Source organism: Clarias gariepinus, chromosome 21, assembly GCF_024256425.1.
Source record: "Clarias gariepinus isolate MV-2021 ecotype Netherlands chromosome 21, CGAR_prim_01v2, whole genome shotgun sequence".
NCBI classification, from domain to species: domain Eukaryota; kingdom Metazoa; phylum Chordata; class Actinopteri; order Siluriformes; family Clariidae; genus Clarias; species Clarias gariepinus.
The window spans coordinates 27,210,729-27,226,150 of record NC_071120.1 but is presented as its reverse complement, the minus strand read 5'-3'; the positions used below and the strand labels follow the sequence as shown (position 1 = coordinate 27,226,150).

Genomic DNA, 15,422 nt, shown 5'->3' with positions numbered 1-15,422 from the left:
GCGTCAAAGCTGGAAACTTTAGGTCAACAGAGTTGAGAACTATCCCGAGTGTGATCTTGGAGAGAGTTAGAACTTCTAAGGGCTTATATAGAGTCACAGCTTGTGCAGGGTTAAAGCCTGCGGGGAGTCAGAGCTCATATTCTAAATTCATGTCAAGTTTGTTGGGAGTCGGGATCTTAAAATAAATCAGTTTATGGAAAAATCATAAAAAAATCAGGGTATGTGAAGGGTCAGAGGTTTGAGAAGGGAGTCGGTTTATATTTAGATGTTGTAGAATACGGAGACAATGTGCAGATAGAGCCAGAGCTAGCGGAGAGGAAGAAGGTACAGAATCAGTTATAGAATACATTTTTATTTGTTGCAAGTCAGAACTGATGGGTTGTCACTGATTACATGCATCAAGAAAATAAAACAATTGGCTGGAGACTGAAGTTGAGTGAAGAAGTGTCCAACGCATTATTAAAAACCTGGAAGGACAAAGCTGAACCGTGAACTTTAGGGAAGAACTGCGGTCATAAAAACAATGAGCGTGATCTGAGTTCACTTAAACAATTGGGGAAGTTGCATCAGAATAAATCAACGGTAGAAATCATAGCCATGTTTAATAATGAAAGTAAGGGCATTTCCATACACACACACAATGTGATGTGAACTCAAACAGCTGTGTGTCCATAAGAAAGCCACTTCACAGAAATCTGAAGGCTAAAAAAAAAGTTCAGACTTTTTTTTTTATTATCATTTATTCTGCATCACTGCAAAAACAGTACAAGAAAAACAAACACAGCAAACAGAAAACATCCAGTGACAAACAACAACAATCAGAGTGTATTTTATTGGTCCATGTGGCCTTAATGAACTTCACCGATCAGTGAATAGTGGTTATGATATTTTTTCTCCTCAGAGATACAGTACATTCTGGATCGAGGACCTGTATACACTGCATGTGTGTGTGTGGTTCGTTGTTTGTAATAAATCAGTCCAGATGTGCCTATAAACTGTATAAGGTCTTTTGATAATGTAGTCCAGGATACCGGCTTGGTAATGGTAGTGTCTCAGCAGTGAAGCCATTAGTAAAATGGAGAGCTAAGTGCATGATCAATAAGGAGGCAGGGTTACGGCGACATGCACCAGACATCCATCGACTAACCGTAAACGTCTGAGTGTAATTTCTTTTTTCCGCCATTTTACCTCTACCGTAGCTTTCGTGTTTGTATCCGGACTAAGATGTACTGCTGCCATCTTTAATCTCAAACTTAATAAATAAATAAAACAGACAATTCCATGATTGAAAATATGTTTGAACCAACATGAAGTAAAATAAATAAATAAACTGATTTAGACAGACAAGGATGTCGTAACACAACGCGATGCACTGATCGGAGCAAATTAGATAGATTTCTCATAAACATTGTCATCTATGCTGGACAAACACGCTAGGAAGGTGAGTGTGTTCTTTACACTGTTTACACACTTACAGCTTGCATGCTTCCTTTTATCAGCGGCTACGTTTCGAGGAATACTTTTAACCTGAGGAATGCTAACAATGCTGTCGCGTACAGGAGCGACGTTTAAACCCACAGCACTATCGGCATTTTCCACCAGGGAACTCCTTTAAATTTTGTAAAATATTTTCCTACTAAAATCAACCACATGTTCTCAGTTTTCAAGCCCCTGCAGATCCCCCCCAACCCTTCACACACACACACACACACACACACACGCTGTAACATCCCGCTGTGCGTTTGCCCTCGTTGGAGACGGCAGGAAGCTGGAGACGAGGTCAGTCTCTAGGTCCGCACCTGGAATTTGCCCGCTTTGGTCATGTACTTGATGCCTTTGAACGGTTTGTATTTCTCGCCGTACATGTCCAACCGATTTACCTTCAGGCCTTTAGGACAAAAGAGGAGAGAGAACAAAGTGTCACCGAGAGTCCGTACTGTATAATACGTTACCATGGTGCCGGGATGTGACACGCATAAGATACATTTGCATGTGAACCCGGACGACCTGCGAAGGACTTAAAGGGGTTAAGGGCGCCATCTAGTGGTCAAGTCAAAGCAATGCGAGCCATAAATTAATAAAAAGAACCTTAGTGATATTGTTATTTTACTGAGCCTCTAGAGAAATATATAGGTGAGGGAGTAAAAAACAACAGGACATGGCACATGGAGGGAAAAAAGATTTGGAAAAAAAATAGGAGGAAAAAAATGTGACTCACGCTTTTGGATCAACCTTCTAGCACTAATATACCGAAAGGCCTCGTTAAAAGAAAAAAAAATGTCTTTATATTTAAGCCCAAGCTGACAGTAAAACTCAGTAATTCTCTCCATGCCTGTTTAATGACGCACATTTAACTCTAATATGGGTACTATCTTTAGTTTATTTTGCCTGTTTGCTTCTTCTTCCTTCCATTTTTTTCTTCCTTCATTACTGCCACCTGCTGAACTACATCAGTACTCTGAAGAGTCAAGTCAAGTTAAAGATCTCGCAAAACATGACTCGGGTCCCATGTCCCTTTTTTTTGTTTTGTTTTTTGCCTCCACCCATGTCCCTTAAGAGGCTCCGTATGATTCTGATTCTTGATAAAAAATTTTTTATAACTGCAGCGGAGCAGAGAGGGGTGGGTAGAACCTGTTTCCTGAACATTTTACAAAATAAAATAATAAATCGGTTTTATTTTAGATACCAACATCATACCAAGATAACAACAGTCCATCCAGTAGCTCCGTCAGTGTGTCTTTTTTTCTACATTTCTTTTGGTTTTTATTGCTTGTTTATATATAATAACCTTATGTCAATAAGGTTCAATCTATTAATCTATTCAATAAATAAAATACTGTTCCTGATATATTCTGAAATTTGTGTTTAAAGTTTTTTATCTAGATTTACCCCAAAAATCTTGGGTTAAATCTAGATAATCTAGTTTCTCATCTCTACTCAATTAAATTGAATTAAATTTTATTCGTATAGCGCTTTTAACAATGATCATTGTCGCAAAGAAAATTATGGAAATCAGTTTAAAATGTGTGAGGATGTGTGTGTATCAAATCAAAATGATCAGATTGTTCCTCATGAACAAGCCGAGGGCAACGGCAGCGAGGAAAAACTCCCTGAGATAGGAGTCAATAGGAAGAAACCCATCACCATCTGGTAACCCTGGAGACGTGAACCATGAACTCACTTCTGAATAGGGTTCAGTTCAAGCAGCTCCTTAGAAGCCGTGAACTCAGAAGAGAAATCATTTCATGTCACCACATGGTTTTCCTGGATGTGTTCAGCGGTCGTACCTGAGATGGCCATCTGCTGGATCTTAAACTGGATGTTGATGGTTGGATTCTCGTCTGGTTTGGAAGCTCCGGCCTGCAGACACATGGTGCCCTTCAGACTGGGCAGCTTCTGAGGGTTGATCTTGCCTACGTCCCACGTCAGGAGCTGCACACAAACACACTCATACAGTTTGAGGACATGTGAAGCTATTCATATATAAATATAAATATTCGAACAAGAAACTGTTTGTGGCTCAACATTTTAAAGAGCCGAACGTGAAAAGACTGTGTGATTATTTTAGAAGATTGGATTAGAACTTTAACACATCTGAGAAAGGACGTGGAGATTTATATTAGTATGAACACCAGCCTGATGAGCAATTCCCATTGGATCAAACCCACTGTAGTGCTGTAGCAGGTGCTTTACCAGTGTGACTGTAAGTTCAAGCGCGGTGCCTAAAGTAATGACACCAGGCGAGCTTACGTTAGGTGTGTGGTGTTAGTGTGTTACCTTGGTGACAGGGTCGAAGGTGTAGGTGCCCTGTGTAGGGTTGAGGCTGGCGTTCAGGACGCTGCGCGGGAGCTGACTGCTCACCAGCACTGACTCCACGGCCTTCCCCATGGTCTGTTTGGGGCCGAGTGTCAGGTCGAAGCGGCCCTGAGAGCTACCCTCGCGGAACGAGATGTTGTGTTTGACGTACACCGGGATGGCCACCAGGCTGAGAGAGAGAGAGGAAGTGAGGGAGAGCAGGAAGTTTAAAGACATCAACATTGTTGATCTGGAGGCATTTTTGTCTTTGTACAATGTGAGACGTGAACACACACGTTACTGGTTTTAATGACAATGCAACAAAAAAAAAAACCTCATTTAACAAATATGTTTTTATCATAAGACATTTGTTGCGTTTGTTAGAATAATTGATATTTTTTGTAATGTAACATTTTAAATTAAAAAAATGTCTTGGCTCTGCTTTGAACTATATTTTTAACTCTTTTTGATTAATTTTTGGCTACATTTTTTTCATTTGGATTTATTGTTGGCTACATATTCTTCTCTTAATTTATTTTGGCTACATTTTTTTATTTATGTTTAGCTACTTTTTTATTTTTATTTATTTTTGGCTAAATGTTTTTATTTTGATTTATTTTTGCCTACATTGTTTTTATTTAAAATTGTTTTTGGCTAAAAAATATTTATTTTTGGCTACATTTTTTAAATTTTTATTTATTTTTGGCTACTATTTTTCTTTTTACTTTAATTTATTTTTGGCTACATTGTTTTTATTTCAATTTATTGTTGGCTATATGTTTTTTATTTTAATTTATTTTGCCCTAAAAAAATATTATTTATTTTTGGCTACATTTTTTAAATTTCCATAAAGTTTTGGCTACACTGTTTTAATTTCGATTTCTTTTTTGGCTAAATAGTTTTTATTTAAATTTATTTTTGGCTAAATAGTTTTTATTTAAATTTATTTTTGGCTAAAATGTTTATATTTTGATTTATTTTTGAGTACATTTTTTAAATTATTTATTTTTGCCCAAAAATTATTCACATTTTTTTATTGCCTACATTTTTTTATTTTATTTTATTTTTGGCTTAAGTTTATTTATTTTGATTTATTTTTGGCAAAATTTTTACTCTGTCTTGTACATTCTGCCATTTAAAGGATTAAATCTAGGATTAATCTGAAATCTTCATTGCCTCATCTCTAAACTTCGCTCGCTGCTCATCCAAACGGCCCTGGTTTAAAACTTCACCTTGTGTTTGAGCTGTACAGTAAATGCTTTGTATAAAGGGCTGACAAACATCTGAAAAAAGAAGAAGGGAAGAAGTTTCTCTTACTTCTGAGAGCTGACGTGGTAGGAGAGAAGCCGGAAGTTTCCGTCCGGCGGGATGAAGGACAGAATACGCTCGGCCTCCCATCGTTTAAAGCGGACACACGGGTGGAAACTTACATCGTCCAACAGCCGAGGATTCTGAGAGAGAGAGAGAGAGAGATAAACAGATAAACCTTGTATACTTCCTTTTCCCGTGTTTAATAAATAATTTTTATATGAAGGTTATAAGTGAAGGATGAAACGTGGCGAGGTGTGCTGCTAGAGAAAACCTAAAACTTCGCTTTGATCATTACCGGCTGTATTACACATCTGAATATTATGATAAAGAAAACATCCAGGGGTTAAACGATATTTCTCTACCCGACTCTGTTTATAAGAAATGGGCGGGGCTAAAGGTGTGAGAAAATGAAGAGAAGTTAAACTGAATGCAAATGAGAAGCGAAGAAATTTAAAAGCAGGTGTTAGGACTGAGGGTCAGTTGTGTGTTTCTTTCTTTTTTCCACTCACATGACGTTACAGCCATGACGTTCGTTCCTATTTGTGGTTCCTATAAAACAGCCGGCGGTATCCGATGATGTTCAGAATGAACAAAGTACGCTGTGTGTGGAACGAACTGCTTCTACACTCATGACTACGCTCCCACTCGTCCCACCAACACTGTCATTAAGTCTGATGATGCAACTCTGTTGTCAGACTTACCATAAAGGAGAGCGTGAGATCCGGCATTCCTGTCAGCTTCACACACGCATCAATCACACCCTGAATCTCTGCCGTGATTGTGGAGCCTGAATGAAGGAGGAGAAGAAATTCTGATTTTACAGTAACTTACTACTACAACTTACTACTACAGCTACTACTAATAATAATAACAGCACGAGGATCACTGAAGAGCACCTCACTTTTGCGAGCACTGAGTCACATGCTCTACACATCCTTCGCGTGCAGTGGTGCACTCTCGCACTCAAGACCACATCAGAGGAGATACTTAATAATATTCTATACATGACATAAATCTCTCACTGTCTATACTGCTTTATCCTATATTCAGGGTCACGGAGACCTGGAGCCTATCCCAGGAGGCTTAGGGCAGGGTACACACATATACACTCATTCAAACACTACGGGCAATTTAGCCTAACCAAAACTGCATATCTTTGGACTGTGGAAAGAAACCAGAGTACCCAGAGGAAACCCACCAAGCAAAGTCCATGCACACAGAGACGGGAATCAAGCCTGGCCGGGAATCGAACCAGTCGACAGTGCTAACCATTACACCACCGTGCCGCCACAGAAGCACGCGGCAGGAAGTGACACAGACAGAGCTAAGAGCTAAATAAAATGTTCAGTGACTGTTCTGATTGATGGAGTATTAGACTGGACAATAACAGAAATGCACTAAAATATCGGTTATAGTGCCGTTTGGTTATAGTGCCTTTAATAGGATATGTTGCTTTACAATGGAGAAGATAATTATGAGAAAGCAGGCAACTGATGGTGAAGGAGATTTTCTTCTGCTTGATTAGAAAATTTCTCAAATAATAATAATAAAAAAAAGCGGACCCCAGAATTAATGATTTTCAATTAAGTAAAAAAATGTTAAAAGTTTTGGCATAACTTTCTGTACCTATATTTGTAATATACTATATATATATATTTTCATATAAAGGTACTTCTTTTGCATTACTGGATATTTATAATAATATCTCAGTTTCAGCAATAATCACACTGGTGAATATTTAACCCTTTAACATCCTGCTCCACTTTTTGGTAGAGCACATTTAAAAGGTATATTAAAGAGTATGCTAAAACAAATGCATTAGATGTTGCTTAGTATAAGTTAAATAGTACGAGTTTTTAAATGCTTCAAGACATACAATAAGAAATAATGTAGATGATAATGATAATGAATTTTAGTTTATTTGTATAGCACTTTTAACAATGGTGATTGCTGTAAAGCAGCTTTAAAGAATCAACAAATTAGGGTTCAAAAACTGTGAGGAGATATCTATATCTACTTATTATATTATATGTTATTATATATGATATTATAATTATAAATGTTTGGAGTATTTGTAAAAATATTGATAAATTTACCATGTTGTGACATCTCAACCGTTTGGAAGAGGAGTTATATGAGACGATACTGCGTTCCCCTTATACAGGGGTCTGTTAAAATAATTGAATGATTGTTCAGTTAACTTTATCCCAAGGAAATAACAAATGAGTTAAAAAGACTTTTTTTTTCTTATTGAGGATGTTAAAGGGTTAAAGATGGTCTTTGCTATTTTATGTCCTCGCCTGATATTTAAACGCGGTATACGCTCAGAACATGACGTGTCGAATGTGACCAGGTTTCGTACCCGATTTGTCGATGATGGCGTCGATCTCTTCCACCACATCGAAGTAAGCCTCGTTGTTGGTGTATTTGACTCCTGTGCGTCGCCATGGCACCACCGAGAGTTGACCTGTGGGGAGCTGCTCTCCAACATTAGTGCTTCCTGTTTAAAACACACAAATAAATAAACATAATCAAGATTTCAACTGTATAGAATTAACGCTGTTTAACACATAAGTGCTGAATTTGGTTGTGATTAGAATTTACTAATACATGTTTTGTGTTTTATCCACTTAAAGTTATATAATGTTGAGTAACATCCCGTTGTCACTGGTGTTATATAACAGTTATCAACTGTCGTTCCTTTACCAGCCTCTCCCTTTTTCCTTTTGAAGTTTATTAGTATACAGTACACTGTACATACAATTAAATACTTAACCACATTAACATTGTACAAACTCCTACTACAGAAACAATAACGATATTAAAATGTGTGAAGCTGTGTTACTGTAAAATTCACTGTTATAGAAAACTCATCAACACCTCCTGACCAATCAGAATTCAGCAGTGTTACAATATAAGGTTGACTACTGGGTCGTGATCCTTACCCGTGATGGTGTTGACGACGGTGCGCAGGATGGTCGGAGGTTTAATCAGCTCTTTCAGGATGTTGGACTCGGTGGCCAGGGGGAAGCCGTTATCCAGCATCTCCTCCAGGAGCTCGTACACCACCACCACGTTGTCTTTAATAGCCGCCTCGGTGCAGACGCCGAAATAGTCCTGGGGATCGCAACAAGGGAATGAAAGAGTTGGATATGATGCCACAATCTACAGTACAAGTTATAGCACAGACATTCTAATTCAGGGTTTCATCCTTATATTTATTATTTCCTACATTGTAGAACATTCAGAATATAAACTAATCCTCCTTGGATGGATGTTAACAGATGAGATGTTGAGATGTTTCTGTTACTGTGAGCTCTGTGAAACTCTCATGTAGGGTTATTCATTGGTGATTTCTGAAGCTGAGACCTCTCTAAACCAACTTCTCATCTGCACCAGATGTAAGTCCTGGACTTTCTTTCCTGGGACGCTCAGGTTGAAGATGGTTTTTGCGACTACACTTGGTGAATTTACTGTACATTTAAAGCTCTTGAAGTTTCCTGGACAGACTGAGCTTCATGTCCTAAAGGAACAATTGACTGCTGTTACTTAATTACCTAATTCCATATGTTTTATTACACAGGTTTGAGGTATTTTTGTACAATGCAAAGAAAAAAACACTGAATTAGAAGTTGCATCCAAACCACTGTACTAAACTGTATAGGAATTAAAACGATCATCACCATCCAAAACCACATGGTGTTTATCTTTAAGAGAACAGCTAAGGGCTGTGACTGGACAGGGATTTCATTTCAGTGTGCACAATACAACATTCACTTTTGGTGTGAAGTTCCAGGAAACTCCCGATACAATATTACCACGACGCTGATTCGATCTGTATTGCGATTCTGTAAGTATTACGATTTTATGTATACATTTTTTGTTACAATTCGAAACAAACTTGACAAATAATTTGCTCCTACCGCACATGCCGTACGGGAAAAAAACTTTTTTTAAAAACGGGACATGCCACATGGGTGGAAAAAAAGCCGGAGGAAAAACAGGACATGGGACGGAAAAAATAACAAACAAAAAAAAAACTGAAGAAGAAAAAAAAAAAAACAGGACATTGGACCAGAGTCAAGTTTCACGAGATCTGGCACCATCTGCAGGACTATAGAAGAACTGCAACATTTTACCACTTTAAATGCAAACACATGAACTATGAAATTATTATTTTTTAAATAAAAAAAAGGTTTTGGAGTTCAGTGTGGCGACACATGATCTCATGATTCCATCTCTAATGTTTTTCACTAAATTCATAAAAACAACAATAATTTTGTATGCTTTTTTTCCTAGCATGACTTCTGTTGTTACTTAGCAACCCGAGATCAGAGGAATAATACACATTCATTTACAAAAAGTGCATCAGATATAAATTTTATCCAGAATGTGTGTGTTTGTGTGACAACTGTAAAAATGATGTTGTTTTTTTACGTAAATATTTACTACTCACGCTTCGACTGTAGAGTACATGCCTGATTGGCTGATTACTACATTTGGTACAATATTTAAAATGACCTTTAACATAAAGTTTTTAATGTATGTGAGCTGATAGAATGTAATTAGATGAAACACACACACCTGAAATGTGTCGACGACGCGATGCAGGAACTCGATGACGAACAGAGGAGGAACCTCGCTCTGGATCACGGCCACGAAGTAGATGCGATGTCGGAGCACGTTGATGAGGTAGTGGTGCGGCGTCGGGATCACCGGGGGAACGTTCTCCGGCTCGCTGGCTCGCTCCTGCGCCTCGAAAAAGTAATCACACACCGAGCGGCTCACCACGCTCTTCCAGTGCTTCTCCAGGAAGATGTCTCCCGTGGAGTTCACCAGGAACAAACTGTGGATCATCTTCGACAATGACGCGACTGTCTGAGAGATGAAACAATGGAACCACGTTTGAACAAACGTTAAACACAGATCTAGTGCTGGGTCAGGGAACTGGGGAAACCTTTTGAAGACTTCAAGCATTGTTTGATCTAATGTAATAAATCATGTTTCCATTCAATGCTCATTTAGTGACAAAAACTCCTGCAAAGCTCCATATCAGGTCAAAGGCCCACAGCTGTGAGAATGAAATAAGCCCTCAGGGTAAAGCCTGTAAGACTGATGTGACACTATTTTGACTTATTTGACTACAATAATAAACAACTTTTAATAATCGTTAACAGATTGTTCTACATTTACACACAGCCACTTAATCATTTATTTTATTTTATCGTATAATTGAATGATGAGTTTAATTTGTATACATTTTTGGAGTTTCTTAAATTTGTCGCTGTTGGTCTTTCGGCTGCTCCTGTCAAGGGGTCACCACAAGAGACTGCACACAACTTAGAGTGCACCACCTGTAGGACTGTGGAGGAACTGCAACATTTTACCACCTTAAATGCAAACATATTGCAAATTAATCAAAAAAGGAAGATTTTGGAGTCAGTGTTGCGATACATGAATTGTCACACAAAATAATCATGATATGTACCTGCACATAGGGGGTCAGGGGAAGTTTAGTGGTTAAGGTGCTGGACTGCTGATCATGAGGTCTCTGTTTGTGTATGAGATTGTACTAAAAATTAATTTCTATATCCTTAATATTAATTATAATAACTGATTGAGTTGGTCTTTTGACTTCCAATTTTTGCTGTTGTTTTATATATATATATATATATATACACACACACACACACACACAAAATTAACAGCCAAAAAATAAAAAATAAAACACTTCAGGCAAAAAAACTTTTATGAAAATATTTTAATGCTAAATTTATTGCTATAGGTTATATATTGATTTTAAATATATATATATATATATATATATATATATATATATATACACACACACACACATCAATAAATCATACTTTTTTTAAGTATGTATATATTTTTTGTTTGACTGTACTTTTGACATTTTTCTGTCTGACTGTGTAATTTCACACTTTTTTTCTTTTTTACACACATTTTTCTTTATTTTTCTTTATCATTTTTTATTATTATTTAATTTCTAAAGATGTGTTAACTTTTTAGGCTGGATTATCATACATTAAAATTTTCTTATCGTACGTCATAGCAATTAGTCCTTACTTTTAAAATACTTTTATTATTGTTATTATTATTATTATTTATTATTATTATTATTATTATTAAGAGAATAAAATATAATTTATATATTTGTTAACAGCAAAATGCAAACTTACACCTAAATTAACGTTTTGAAAACGCATTCAAAGGTCAATAAAAATGTATGCAGGTCCCATTATTAGGTAATGGTAGAAAGAATTTCTTTCGCAATAGTTTTGGCACCCCTGATCTCTCGAGGAGCTTGGTGCAGGGCCCGGGTGGCACCTGCACTGGGAATCTGATACATCATGTAATATTTAATACTGCTTTAAGTTCTCCTATAGACCCTGCAGAAGTGTAGATATAGTTGTACATCTTTCCTCCTCTCCCTGACATCACGGGATGGTCTTGTGACCGCCTGCGTCTCTCATCCTCTCACCAGAACACGACATTTCCCTGTTTTTACCGCTGTACAACACACGCAAAGGTATATCATATCTAAAAAGCGTAAGACTTACAGCAATTCCAGGAGATGTGTTCTGGTTTCCGCTTTACTCTTTTGATCCTCTGCTAAATTGTAAAAAAATAAATAAATATATAATAATAAATAACAAGCGCAGATGGGAAATATCCCTTTCCTTCGCCGTTATTCTGGTTTCGGAGGAAATACATGACAGACAGTTCTCTTCAACCAATAGAAAAGGACGCCGCCAGGTCAGCCCCGCCCCTCACCTAACACGATTGGTGCAAATCACGGAAGTAACTTACAATAGCTTCGTGCCGGCCGCGTCTCAACATGGCTGCCTGTCTCTTTCACAAAGTGTGTGATGTCAAGAGTCTGGTGCTCCCTAAGTAGTGCACTTGATATCTAAAAAGCTGTATATTTGGATTAAACCTCCTCAATTGTGTCAAACCCAGAACATCGACGTCAAAAATGGCGACAGAGATTTAATTACAAAAGAAAAACACCACAGTGCATCATAAAAACAAATGGGTGTTAACAGTACATTTAATAAGATGCTTCATGTGTTACACATTCTGTTTAAAAAAAAAAAAAGGGAAATAAAGTGTATTTTATACGACAGTTGTAATCCTAAAATTGAACAGAACTTTAAATACAGAAACGCATGAGTCATTAAAAAGCAATAAATACCCTTTATTATTATTATTATTATTATTATTATTATTTTATTTTTTTTAAATAAAACAACGTTTAAAGTCGTACATCTACGCATGCGGTACGAGTGCAGCGCTTCTAGTACTGTGAACCTTTTTACCAAATTTTCACGTGAAGACCTGAAATTTTGATCATTTAGCAGAAGAAAAAAAATTCAGCATACGAGCAAAGCACCGAACCGAGCCAAACCCCGGCTGCTCTAAACTTGTCTGTGTCAGCAGGCTTATTTTTTTGTTTTTTTTTACGTTTTGTGTAAAGTTTAGTGAAGACATAAAGCCATGGACTGTTAGCAAGGACGGTAGCAAGAAGAAAAGGGAGCCGCTCTAGGTTTGGTTTTAAAAGCATCTGGTTCCAAGAGGAATTATAAGGTTAAGTGAGCATTAATGTCTATTTATTTTTTATTTTTTTTTACATTTACATATCTTTTCTTAATGTTTTGATTATGTTAAAATGCTCTTTTTCAACGACAGCTCATCTACCTGTCAGTGGATCTCCAAATTCCTAAGTGGCAGACCACATGCAGTAATTAATGGTGGGGGGACATGTCTCAGCCTCCCTGAGTCTCAGCACTGCAGCCCCCCAGGGTTGTGTTCTGAGCCCCCTGCTGTACTCTTTGTACACATACGACTGTGTGGCCACTACCAACTCCACCACCGTCATCAAGTTTGCTGATGACACCGTAGTGGTGGGCCTGATGATGAACATCGACGAGAGGGCCTACCTGGAGGAGATTGGAAATCTGGAGAAATGGTGCCAGAGGAACAATCTTCCTTCTGAACCTCAGCAAGAAAAAGAAGCTGATAGCGGACTTTTGTACAAAGCAGGAGCGGAGCTACCAGACCCCCGTCATCAACAGGGGCCCAGGGGAGAGAGTGGACAGCTTCCGATACCTCGGTGTTCACACCGATTATGACATTGTCTCTTTGCACTCATCCTGGACATTCATGCACACGTACATAACTAAATTAAATAAAATAATAATTTCTTGGATCATTGCACACAAGTCACTTTAATATGACACTTTCATGCATATTTGCACACCCCCTGTATTTTTCTATATTGTTCAGAATATTTTCATTTGTACTGAATATTTTTATTTTATCCTAGCTAAATTTATTTTCTATTGTATTTATTTTTTATTCATATTTATTTCCTATTAATAAGCTTTTATTTTTAAGGTCATGGGTGGTCGTATAAGCATTTCACCGCATATCGTACTGTGTATGAGACAAATAAAAGTTGAATTTGAAGAAGCTACCTGGATGAGTAAGTAGTGAAACGTATCTAACTAACAAAAAAGAAGTCCAGTTGTCATGACTCAACTTTCAGATGACCTCACCTGGATTGCTGAGAATCTTTACAGACATTATTTTTTATAGAAGCACAAGCAGCTAGAAGTAATCTTTCTGATCACACTGTAACTTTAGATGGCCTTTCTGTTCCATCAAGTGCAACAATGAAAGACCTCAGTGTGATTATAGATTCCAGCCTTTCATTTGAAGCTCATGTAGATAATATTACCAGGATAGCATTCTTTCACCTCAGAAATATTGCCAAGATAAGAAATATATTGTCACTAAATGATGCAGAAAAATTAGTTCATGCTTTTATCACCTCTAGGTTGGACTATTGAAACGTCTTACTGTCTGGTTGTTCAACTAGATGCATAAACAAGCTTCAGCTAGTCCAGAATGCAGCAGCGAGAGTCCTCACTAGAACCAGAAGATACGAGCACATCACCCCTATCTTATCCACACTGCATCGGCTCCCTGTGAAATTTCACATCGATTACGAAGTCCCAAAGTTATAGAATAGTCTTCCTATTAATGTTCGGAACTCAGACACAGTCTCAGTGTTTAAGTCTAGGCTAAAAACCTATTTATGTTGCCAAGTATTTTTGTAAATAGATTTGCCTTGGGTAAGGAAGCAGATCTGGAATTGAATTGAAAACTTAAGAAAATGCATTTTGCAATACGAGATTTTGCCCTAAGAATTCGCATCAGGGACGAATTAAATTTGTATGCCGGGGTACAGCTGTATACGAGTAAAACACAGGTTTTTAATACAGATGTAACTCAGAATTGTGGCTTTGTATTTGCGCATGTAGTTCCTTCCATCACAGCTTTTCGGTTTTCAGTTTCGCCCACACACTCCATGCTTAGGTAATGGCAGCACATAGGCATTAGGATCTGTACATGGGTGGGATACCCTCTAGTTATTTATAAACTTTTCAAGACAAAATAGTCAGTAAAAGAGCTTTAGTTGTTCATTCATTTATTCATTCATTGTATGTCTTTAGTGACCTTGTTGTCCTGGACACTGCGGTGGTTAATGTGAGTTCTATTTTAGTAATACTGGATGGAATGCCAATATCTACTGCACGGCCCAAACCGGGAGAAAAAAAATAATTGGCAAAACTCTACATGTATGCAGAAAAAGGCATGTAAACCTATATGTAACCCAATATATAAGATCAAACATGGGAGACTAGGATTTTACCTTTTTTCACGAAATTACACTTAGTAATTCAAAAAAGAAATAAACTTGCACACTTTTCATCTTACACAAGTAAAAGGAGCGATTCTCTTGAAAATCACATCCTTGAACATTCATATTTTTTATTTAATTTCAGCAGTGGAGCTCAGGATCAGCCACAAATAAAGATATGATAGTCGGACAGTCGTGGTTTATCGGTTAAAGCTCTACGTATTGATCAAGAGGTTGAGGGTTCAAGGCTTAGCATTACTAAGAGGTCACGATGCGGTTACATACATCTGCCCGAGGGGTGCTATATTATGGGTGAAACTGCACTCTGACCCCCTGACCTCCTAAACAAGTCGGGATGTGGAAAGGAAGTAACCTTACTGTGCTGTACAGTGTGTGTGACTGACAATCCTTAGGCTAAACCTATCTAGATTTCAACTTGCAGAAAGTTAAATAAGAGTTAGGATGCAAATTTTAGGATTTGCTTTTATATGGTAGGTCCAGGATTTTCCTTAAACTTCCATTAACAGTTGAATCGAACTCCTACATCATTACACGGTGACAGAAGCAATAGCGACGCAGAAACTAG

At 37.5% G+C, this 15,422-nt stretch overlaps 1 protein-coding gene across 2 annotated transcripts; it reads right to left on the bottom strand.

The window, feature by feature from the left end:
- Positions 1-349: 349 nt before the first annotated feature.
- ap3m2 (adaptor related protein complex 3 subunit mu 2) lies at positions 350-11,834 on the bottom strand. 2 transcript variants are annotated; one of them, XM_053481675.1, is made up of 9 exons: positions 11,691-11,834; positions 9,691-9,984; positions 8,052-8,223; positions 7,469-7,606; positions 5,808-5,893; positions 5,113-5,246; positions 3,778-3,985; positions 3,288-3,432; positions 350-1,888 (listed from the first exon to the last, which is right to left on the bottom strand). In XM_053481675.1, exons 2-9 carry the CDS (start codon positions 9,961-9,963, stop codon positions 1,788-1,790), a joined length of 1,257 nt encoding a protein of 418 aa, XP_053337650.1. In that variant the 5' UTR covers positions 9,964-9,984; positions 11,691-11,834; the 3' UTR covers positions 350-1,787. The 2 variants fall into 2 exon arrangements, with proteins under 2 accessions (XP_053337650.1, XP_053337651.1); XM_053481676.1 differs by having other exon boundaries at positions 9,691-9,980; positions 11,691-11,824.
- Positions 11,835-15,422: the final 3,588 nt, after the last annotated feature.

Coding starts and splice junctions, on each gene's coding strand:
- ap3m2 (XM_053481675.1), bottom strand. CDS start 9,963: ATGATCCACAGTTTGTTCCTGGTGAACTCCACGGGAGACATCTTCCTG. Junction 5,247..5,807: donor ATCTCACGCTCTCCTTTATG/GTAAGTCTGACA, acceptor TCTCTCTCTCAG/AATCCTCGGCTGTTGGACGA. Junction 3,433..3,777: donor CCTTCGACCCTGTCACCAAG/GTAACACACTAA, acceptor GTTTGTGTGCAG/CTCCTGACGTGGGACGTAGG.